This window comes from Barbus barbus (assembly GCF_936440315.1).
Source record: "Barbus barbus genome assembly, chromosome: 18".
Lineage (NCBI taxonomy): Eukaryota > Metazoa > Chordata > Actinopteri > Cypriniformes > Cyprinidae > Barbus > Barbus barbus.
Window position 1 is genome coordinate 18,849,356 of NC_136746.1, and position 11,457 is coordinate 18,860,812.

At 36.6% G+C, this 11,457-nt stretch overlaps 1 protein-coding gene across 1 annotated transcript; it reads left to right on the forward strand.

Annotated features, from left to right (window-relative positions):
* Positions 1–2,168: 2,168 nt before the first annotated feature.
* Positions 2,169–8,271, forward strand: LOC306884093 (carbohydrate sulfotransferase 3-like). The gene is made up of 3 exons (XM_079439748.1): positions 2,169–2,579; positions 6,185–6,370; positions 6,476–8,271. The coding sequence occupies exons 2-3, from the start codon at positions 6,291–6,293 to the stop codon at positions 7,653–7,655; spliced, it is 1,260 nt and encodes a 419-aa protein (XP_079295874.1). The 5' UTR covers positions 2,169–2,579; positions 6,185–6,290; the 3' UTR covers positions 7,656–8,271.
* The last annotated feature ends 3,186 nt before the right edge of the window (positions 8,272–11,457 follow it).

Sequence of the window (11,457 nt, forward strand, 5' to 3'; positions counted from 1 at the left end):
TCACACTGCAAATTCTAATAAAGTTTCAAAATCCAGTTGCCATATAGAATTAAAACTGTTTTGGTATTACTTTTTGCTCAGATGAGCAGCTGTGCGGATCAGAAAAGGAAACACCTGCCAATTTACCTTCATCTACATTTGTGAGTGTGGCTTTACTTTCAGGTTTAATTTGTTTGGAGCAGGCAGATGGTAGGCAAGCAGATTAACCTACAATAATCCTTCATCATCGTGTAGTGCTCTGAGCCAGTCTACAGGGACACACAAACTAGAAGCGTCTCTGCATATACACCACAGAAAACACTGGACTATATATCAATTACCTTATATGACTGTGATAATGCTCATGATTAACAGTATTGTTACAAAGCTCTTGCTTTTTCTATATAATGAAATAATAAAGAATTATGATCATTTTGATAAATAATATTTAAAAACATGAAACTCTTTGCATTTATGTTTGGTTTTACAATCAGAGGAAAAAAAGAAAAGGAGGTCAAAAATCCAGTTTATAGTAAGATTAAACCTGGAAATTTCTTGTATATTGTGATTATGTGCGTCAGTCATATATCAGCAGTGTGGATTATATGGAAAAAATAGAAACTCTGAATGACACACAGATTTGCCATTTATGCAAAATATTATCATCTTCTTAAATCTGTTTCTGACGTGACTATAAAAGATCTTAGATATCGCTTTTATTGTGATTATCTGGCATTGGCTAAAATGGGATATGAAAAAAAGTTTACAATGGAAAGAAACCTCAAATGACATTCTGGGTCTAATATAGTGATTTTCAATTATAACAGCACTATTTTATACAAAATAAACAACAAATTCAAATTAAATATCATGTAAACAACTCAATATTTATAAAATTTCAGAATTCATGTGCAATGTGCCTAAATTGGAACCAATTGAAATCAACTATTTAGAAAATTAACTAAAATTTAATAATTGAGCTTAATTTAACTATTGAAATCCCAGTTTCCATATTAATATGTAACTCTTAAATATCTCCAATCCACGTGTTTGAATGTACTACTTGGATTACAAATAAACTTTGGATTGGATGCAATGTCTGGGTCATCAACATATTAGGGTCATTTTAATCTTGCAAACTTCAGTTCATCTGAAAATATATTATGTATTCTAGCTCAGAGTTTAAGCTTTTACATGGTTTTCCAACCAAATAATTTTTTTCTCATGTTTCTCCTATTGGGAAAATATTGTTGGCGATGCCTAAACAAACGTGGTTCTGTTTTTAAGATATAGCCTAAATAAAATTAGAGACAAATAGCTATAACCTCAGTTTAAATAAGATAAGAGTAGGCTACCTCAAACACACTTTGGCACTGTTTTGATAACACCCAACTTGGCAGTAGCTAGGCTATTAGTATAGCCTATATGCCACAACTGCAGTATAATCTGGCTATTCGACAACAAAAGCGACGGGACTGTGAATTTCATGTCACTGTAGTTTTGTTAAAAATAGTAGATCGTTTCCATCACTGTAAATCACTGTTATAGTCAGTAACACTACATCACCGCCCCCACGTGGTGACAAAACGTTAATGCGTAACGTTTCGAGGCTCTCCCTCGTGGCACTGCAGGACCTATACTTCAACAGTAGTAGTATTTATTTGAGTGATCCCATAGGGGTCATTTGGTGCACTACAACATCACATCAAGCACACGAAATGTAGGCTACACGAAAAAATACACGAAAATAAAAATAGAGAGTAGCCATCAATCAGTCATCATCAGTAGGACATCACACGTTACTACATTAATTACTGATTGCAGCACTGTTTTATCTAAATAAATAAATAAACACAAATACGCCTCTTTACACTGTTTAAAAAAGATCCCAAACTAATTTATAGTTTACACTTTAACAATAAATGTGTTAACCTAATAAACCACGATTTCGATATTGGTATACGACATTAGTATTTTTAAAGGGACACTAAGGTTCGTCGTAATTCGCACAATCAAGTTTTGCTCATTATTCATTCAGTGTGCGTAGAGTTCAGTCTCCGTGAACTAACGCGGCGTGTTTTATCCTAGATTTCAGACCCCTCGACTCCCCACTGCAAAAGGGGGATGCAGGAATCCACGTAGGAGTGTCCCAGGGCCCTCCTCAAACAGAAAAGCCCTTGTGAACACTCACAATGGGGGGTCTTACTTGACCACGTGACGTGTATCCAAAGATAGCCCAAACTTGGAGACCGCCGTGAAATGGACACGTTTCCAGCATGCTGCACAGGAGAAAAGCGCAAATGGAGATAAATGAATAAGAGGCTTTCTTCAATGCCGTGAGAATCTGGAAATAACTTTAGGACCCTTCAATTTATGAGTTACAGCAAAAAATGTCTAAGTTGGAACTTTCTTAACAATGACTGTTCTGCTTTTGTTCGTGGAAATAACAGGGTATGAAGTCCGTGTTATCAAATATTAACTTTGTAGTGTAGGCTAATTGGCGTTTTCACTCACGCACATAACCGCAGGAACAATGTGTACCAGAAGCGGTCATTCAGGATGCTCCAGATGAACTACTGGAGACCCGTTCAGTCTGTAAGGTAAGATTTCATTCAGTCGAGCTATTTTACCACAATCGCAGAGTATTAACTTTCACCTCTGCCAAAGTTCTGTAAATATTTTCACTGCAACATTACAATAGTAATTTTTGAGTTTGTCATTTTCTGTCATTTTATTTACCTCACACTGAACAATCTATCTATCTATCTATCTATCTATCTATCTATCTATCTATCTATCTATCTATCTATCTATCTATCTATCTATCTATCTATCTATCTATCTATCTATCTATCTATCTGTCTGTCTGTCTGTCTGTCTGTCTGTCTGTCTGTCTGTCTATCTATCTGTCTAATCACAAGAAAGCATCAAGCCTTGAGATAAAACGACTGACAAAGTTATTTGACTTAACTGAGGATTGTGTTATTTCAGAAAATATCACAGTTTCATATGTCAGTTTCCAAATGTAATCTAATCTAAACACTAATTTAAAATATTCATGACTATAGTCAAATTGTTATTTCTCTCTCTTTTTTTCTTTTTTTTTAAATTGTCTATTTTCTTGAAAACAAAAACTAAAAACTAAAAAAACACTGTTTCTTCCACCTACTTTTCATCCAAATCTTCTTCATCTTTAATGAAATTTGAAGTGGTTAAAAAAGGAATGCATTTCTTGCTGCAGATTGTGACTTAACCACCACTTTGAATTTATATAAACATTTAATGCAGCAATTAAAGTTTACTGCAACTGTCATGTTACTATATATTGCCTAGTAATTAGCCGTTAGATTGGTGTCATCACACTCAATCTCTTGCTAGTTCACACTGATTAGTTCAAAACAGCAAGTGAAAGTCATGGTGTGGCGTTACTATGTGTGTGCATGTGTGAGAGAGAAGCCATTTGGTGCCACGTCTCTTTAAGGTTTACATTTTGTGATATGCCCGTGACAAATACACCCCCTGTTCCTGTTCCCCTCCTCCTCCACCGCTGCTGCAGCTGCAACTCGGGCCCAGGCAGCACAAGCGAGCCTGTCACTGGTGATAGTGGATTTATCTCATATAGAAGAACTCCAGCTAAACACTGCCTATCTCCCAGGAGGCACCATCATGCACTGCTGAACCGCAAAGCGCTCCATAATGAAACAAGACAAAAACACAAGGATGAAACATGCTCCCTGGCACCAGACTGCACACACCTCTCTGATACACATGCTAACTCACTTCCTGAGTCATGTTTTCTGACAGAAAATGCCACCAGATTATATCCGTGTAATACTCCTGGATAAAAAGTGGTGCTATCCCAAAGGTTTAAAATGATTGACCATAGGTCACAGACCAGTCTGAAAGCATCAGATGCACTGTAGTTTATTGTAACAAGCTACTGATGTGTATCTTCCATCTCTGGGGAACAAATCAAATCAAAGTATTTTTTACACAATGAAAAATAAACCCAAACACCGCTAGAGTAGGATTATTTAAGCATTTTTTTCTAACACATCTGTAATGCTGTAAGATAAGCTATTAATGTAATTTGTATGGGAATGATGAACAGAGTGATGTCCGTTTCTGCTTGAGCAGATCATCAGATTTGTCAAATGCTTCAGTGGTTTTTGAATATGTAAAGATCTCAGCTCAACCGCCGTGCCTGACAGTTTGACGGCTATGGCATAATAAGCCCACATAATTGGTTTATATTTACTTAGACTGCACACTATCATTCCTTGACGGCTTGAAAATTGTGTCATATCCTAAATGCTACTATTTGTGCAGACAATTTGCATGGCATTTACCTATGACAGTTTTCCCACTGGTACACGTCTTCTTTTACAACTACAATAACGCACTCGCTCTGCTTACATTTTTAGCACAGTTTAGGAAAGTGTCACATTCATAAAAGCCACTGTCTGGCAGAGGTCTGGTAGGTTTATTTGTACAGATGTGGTCTCAATATGGTCCAGATTAACCCCTGTCAACCGGTGTTGTTTGCCTTGATGTGAAGGTAACACAATGCGTTATTGCTAGTAAACGACAACTCTGAATAGAGCTATATGTCAACTTAAGGCAGCACACCTACTTAAAGCCATTCAGTGGGGTTATCTGGGGTCAAACATGCCCTAGAGCTACTGATTTTATTGCAACAAAACAGCCCAATATATTTGTAGTGTTGTAATGGTGTTGTTCCTTTACCATTTCCCTTAGGAATCAGTTTCTTTACATTAGTTTTATACTTAATAAAGAGTCTGTTATTCATACATTAATACTCTTCTGAGGAACAGTCATTAGCATATTTAAACCTCTGTATTCAAACCTCTAACTACTCTGAATCTGGTGATATAAATTTGATATCTCATAATCTCAAAACAAGGGTTTATTAGGTAAACCTAAACTTCCTCTGCAACACATGCCTACAGTGAACAAATGGCTTGTGGAATTCAGAGGTCATGAACCCTTGGTGAAAGGACAGAGCAATGTTTCAGTGCAGCTAATGTCTGCTTTCCTAAAATGGATGAAAACCTTGTATATTAAAGAAATGCTGCAGCAACAGATGATTTGAAACTATGTGTAGAAGACACTGACCCAATTGTTCATTTCAAACTGTATACCTAACTCTCAGAAAATGAAAATCGTGTCAAACAAACAAAATGAAAGATTTAATGAAAGCATTACAGACTTGCTGCAATAGAAAATGTCATTTCCTTTTGACTCTGCGGGTTATAGAGGCAGAACCAATCTGTGGCCAAGTTATGAGCTATTTTTATGGATTTTTGTTTTTGAGAAGCTTGAAGATCACTCTACTCATTCTAATTACATTTTTTTCACTTAAAATATTTAACATTTAAAATAAATATTTTATATTTTTAAAATATATACATATAATTACAGGAATTAATACCATTCAACATTTGGGGTCAGTAAGCTTTTTTTAAAGAAATAAACATTTTATTCAGCAAGAATGCATTAAATTGATCAAATATGGCAATAAGGGTAATTATAATGTTACAAAAAATTACATTTCAAATAAATGATGTTCCTTTGTTCTTCTTTTGTACTTAATATTCATTGAAGAGTACTGAAAAAATGTATTATATTAGAATGATTTCTGAAGGATCATGTGACACTGAAGACTAATGGCTTCAGAAAATATAGCTTCGCCATCACAAATAATTTACATTTTTAAATATATCAAAAAAGAAAACATTTTAAATTAATAACATTTCACAATATTACTGTTTTTGATCAAATAAATGCAGCCTTTGAGACTTTTTTCAAAAACATTTAAAAATGAACCACAAACTACAACAAAGACTAAACACTTTTGAATAGCAACGTAAATACTAAAAGAAGTACTACTTTTGATGATTCATCGTAATCCACAGAAAGCAGTTACCAAAGAGAGACACTGTGTTCTGTGGACCTCATCATCTCTCATCATTCCACATTAGTGGAATTACTGGACAGGTGATGACAGTGCTGGCTGCTTGTTTGGGACAAAGCTGAAATTGTCTGTGTCTACTTATACTCCCCTGTGCCAAACAGTATAAATCTGTCACCGCTTGGAATCAATACATAGGGCTGGTGAGTTAGTGAGTTTTATGTCTGTGTGGAAATGATGCCAAAACTCCTGTCTTGATTTTGTTTATTGCAGATGAAATGTAACCCAGGTTCTGACATGAGATGAACCCAAAACAGTTGGCAGCAGCAACTAATTAGCAGTCTCTGGAGGCATTTCCTAAATCAAAGTTAATTTGAGAATGAGGAACAAGTATGCAGTCATCATTATCTGCATTGTGGCACTTGTCATCATTGAAAAAGAAAACAACATTATTTCAAGGTGAGAATTTTTGGATTAACTAAAAATACGCCCCCCAAAATACAAATATTTACTGAAATGGATTTTAAAAGTGTTTTAAATTTGCCATCAATTTAAAATGTACAGGGTCTCAGACAAGCTGACACTTAAACGGACCCCACAGACGGAGCCTCCAATGCCTTACAATGCTTCCAGCGATCTGGTAGTAATGGACGACAACAGTTCCTATCCAGAGGACATGTATGCTGAGAACGGCATTCAGGCAGGCCGAAAGCACATCCTCTTGATGGCTACCACTCGTACAGGATCTTCCTTTGTGGGCGAGTTCTTCAACCAACAGGGTGGAAATATGTTTTACATCTTTGAGCCGCTCTGGCACGTGGAGAGGATGCTATCAATTGGCTCGAGTGGCACAAATGCCAGCACTTCAGTTTGGGTGTACAGAGATGTCCTACAGCATCTCTTCTTGTGTAACTTCTCAATGTTGGAGCGCTTCATCAGCCCTCCTCCGCAGGACCACGTCACCCCTGCCCTGTTCCGCAGAGAGTCCAGCAAGGCCCTGTGCGAGGAGCAAGTCTGCTCTCCGGTTGTAAAAGATGTTTTTGAGAGGTACCACTGCAAGACGAGACGATGCGGGCCGCTCAATCTGACCTTGGCTTCTGAGGTCTGCTTAGGAAAAGAGCACAGGGTGATCAAAACAGTGAGGGTCCGACAATTAGACACACTTCGTTCTCTAGTAGAGGACCCTCGGTTGGATATCAAATTCATTCAGCTGGTTAGAGACCCTCGAGCCATCCTGGCATCAAGGATGGTGGCCTTTGCAAGTAAGTACCAGAACTGGAAAAGCTGGGCAGTGAATGGAGACATTCCTATAGAGGACAAAGAGGTCAAACGTCTCGAAGGAAATTGTGACAATATCCGCCTCTCTGCCAAGTTGGGCTTGAGTCAGCCGAAATGGCTGAAAAACCGTTATATGCTAGTACGTTATGAAGATATCGCCAGGTACCCCATGCAGAAAGCAGCAGAAATGTACAATTTCACAGGGATTCCGATGACAACACAAGCACGGGATTGGATCCTCAAAAACACGCATACATCAACCGAAGCAAGTGGCGTGTATTCCACCCAAAAAAACTCTTCAGAACAGGTTGAGAAATGGCGGCTTAGTATACCATTCAAACTGGCCCAAGTTGTACAGAAAGTTTGTGGACCGACCATGAAACTTTTTGGGTATAGGTTTGTAGACAGTGAACAGACACTATTGAACAGATCCTTTAGTTTGCTTGAAGAAAAACAATTTATTTAGGCATATGCATTTTTTATGCATACATTGTTACAGGAAAACCAAGCGTGAAATATGACAAAGTTTTGTTTTTATATGTGGACTAAAAAATATGCTTAGCAGAGACACACTGGCACACTGGGATGTTACTTATACTGAGGTACTTGTGGCATGCATCACCTGAATTATTTGAACATGAAGCCTAACTAAAATTATGAGTGATTGATTCTAGATGCCTCCATATGAAAAAAAGCTTGATGAGGATAAAAATCATCTGTACTTATAAGAGGAAACATGATCAAACGGACATCTTATTTATGTGTTGTGCTGCTGCTAAAGTTATGTGTTTTCACCAGTCATTTCAAATAGCTTTGTTGAAATTAAAGCCCAAAATTGGCTTTGACAGTTTGTCATCTCTCATTATTGTAAAATAGATGTTTTTTAATGCATCTGGATATTACTAGATATTAACTGAGAAAAAGCTTCCACTGTGTGAAGAGGCAGTCAGTATAAAAGGCATCTTTTGACAGCCAGCTGTGAGCACAGAGTACAATTGTAGTATTATTCTCTAAAAAACTGAAGCGCAGAATAGACCTTTGTCCATGCACATTTTTAAATTTTTAACATTGTAAACCTTTTTAAAACACAAAAATAGAATATGAGAAGTAAAATAATAACAACAGAAACAGGACAACACCAATATTTTCCAAGAGTTGACCATACAGGCATAGCAAACAAGAGAAAAAGCAGCACCAGTTTCTTTAGGACCCTGTAGACTTTAGAATACTGGTAGACTTTTGAAAAGCATAGCATTCTTAAAATAGCTGAATAATCTTTAGTTTCAACTAAAGCCCTAATTCCAAAGCTATTTCAAACATCACACGTTTTATTTTTAGAATGACTGTCTGTGAAATATTGTTAGGAAACACATGAAGTCTTGCATGACATAAATATCAAATCTACACGGACATTCTGGGAACAGTGATGTTTTCTCTAATAATTTTACAATCTTATCGCAACACAGATTTACAGAGAAACAGCGATGCTCTCTATGCACAAATAAAATTACTAATCTTATCTTGACTAAATTCCCACATCACATTCAAACTATTTCCTGAGTTTCCTGGGCATGGAGACTTAGTGTATGCCAAAACTTAGATGTCTGCATTTGCAACACAGTGGTTCTTTGAAAAGAGATACAGTAGTATCTTCATGCTTTATGTTTCATTTCCACTGCAAGAAAGCAGCACAACATGCAGAATACATTGTTCTTCTTTAATTATACTGCTGCTATCTGTTTGCAACAATGAATAATTTAAGATCCGCTATTGCATTCACTGGCACTAAATGTGCATTCAAGAGTCTAACATCTGTTAAACTAAGAGCAGGAGAGAGAGTGCAGAGTGTCTGTCTGCACACTGGTATTTCAAAAAATATGGGTTTATTATGATCCAACAGTGTTGCAATGTCCCTTGGAATCAGAATCCCTGATTTAATGAGTCTATAGGGAAATTTGCATTGACAAACCAGTGAAGCTGCCGCTCTGCTTCAGCGTACACGCTGTGATCGTTGCGTAGCCTTCGTGAAAGGTGATTTCTACAAGAACAAACTGAAAAATCAGTTCTCTAAGTGTGCGATTTTGTGACGCTGAGCATAAAGTGATTTATACCTGCAGGATTTCTGTCGCTAGTTCATGTTGAGGACATATGCAAATGCATGTTTCATTGACATAGGACTTTCCTCCCCACAAATCAATATCAAACACATCTCTGATGTTCAGCCACCGTATGCCATAAAAGGCCTATGAAAACAAATGTCACAGTATTTTCTTTTCTAAGTATGTTTTCTTCAACTCATTCTTGACTGATTTGGGACTACTGTGAGAGCGTTGTGCAGGCAGTGCAACAGGAAATCAGCTCCATGTGTATGTGCATGTGTTCCACTCTCAGGATGTGCCACAACTTCTAAGTGGCGCTCTGTCCACACTAGGGCTCAGACAGATGTTAAACAGGCCTTTCATACTGTCTTTCCGAAGTTTCCAGTCTCTAAAGCACACAGCGCTGCCTATTTACGGTTCAGAAGCCTGCTGGCCTGCTAGAGCCTGAGCTGACTAATCATATGCAACACAGAGGGATTATTCCACTGACTCCAATTGACTCATTGATGCCTCGCAAATAATGTGAGGTATTTGTGAAAGGGGGGGAAAAAAGGATGTGTTTATGGAATAAAAATCCCTTTCAGGATATTTCTGAGTTGTTGCTTAGTCATGCAGTCTTGGGTCTCACTGCTGATGTTTATCTTTAGTGTCTGGTTGAAGTCTGCACTGGAAAAGTGGGGGAAATACGTGGCTTGAGAGAGAGAGGGTGTGAGAGAGAGTTCTGACTTGTCTGCTTATGCCAATAATTACCATCAACAAGCAATAAATAAAGGGACTGGAAAGCCCTCCAAATGATGAAGTTTCCATTCATCATGATCTCAGTACTTTACTCATTACTGTTAAATACATTGTATTGTGATGCATTGTGAATTGTGCAGTTGTGCCTGCAACCTCAATATTCAAAATACATTACAAAATAACTGGCCATCCTGGGTATAAAATGTAGATTATACAGTAATTATATAAATAATATTGTATAAATATATAAAATGTAAATATTGCTTAACCCTTCAAATGTCACAATAAGAAAAACTTCACAAAAAAAGTCACAGTCCACAAAAAAATGAAAATTCTTTCATCATGTACCTTCAAGTTATTCCAAGCCGTTTTGACTTTTGTTCTTCTGTGGAACATAAAAGAAGGTATTTTGCAGAATGTTGATCGCCAAACAAGTTCCCATTAACATTAGATTTTTTGCTCAGACTAGAATTAAGCAGGAAACTATTTTTTTGGTTACCAACTCATCTGCTTTTAAATTCCAAAGGAAAAAGAAAGCTATACAGGTTCAGAATGACATAAGGGTGAGTAAATGACAGAATTTTTATTTTTATATGGATTATTCTTTTAATGGATTGTTTTCTTACTATATAAAAGCTCTTCTGAGTGTCAGATTATTGAATTTTTCATTCAGAAAAATTAACCCTGAACCAGTTAGTTAAGATTGTACACTACTATTCAAAATTTTTGGCATCAGTAAAAATAATTTTAAAGTAATGGCTTCAGCAAATCAGCATATTAGAATGCTTTCAGAAGGATCATGTGACACTGAAGACTGGAGTAATGGCTGCTGAAAATTCAGATTTACCATCAAGGGGAAAAAACATTTAAAATATTATTCAAATAGTAAATAGTTATTTTAAATTATAATAATATGTCATAATAATACAAATAAACGCAACTGGTGAGCAGAAGAGACTCCTTTTAAAAACATATAAAAATCCCCCAAATTTATGAATGGCAGTGTATTGTGCGACTTAATTGTGGAGATGCTTCTGCATTATGCTTTTAGCTTCTGCTATCCCAGGTGTTTGACTATAATTGGTCAAAATTTTTTTTTTTTTTTTTAGTTTTAGAAAGCACCCTGATGCCCCTGATGCTGTTGTCCAGTTGTTTAAGCTCTGTGACAGTAGAGGGCAGTGTGCACTAGACAATAGAGCAGCTCTGAACCAGACAGGTCAGCTTCTTAAAATAGCCTCTCACTCTTTAAACACCAGCATCAAAAGAATTATTACTACAAATTTTAAAAGTTAAGCTTTGACACTGACACTTAATTTCTAGCGATTATCGTCAATTTGATTTCACAGATACTATTTAAACTAAACTGAGCTAGACAAAGACATCTCTGAATTCAATAATGAAATGCCTTTAACTGAAAATTGAGTGTTTAAT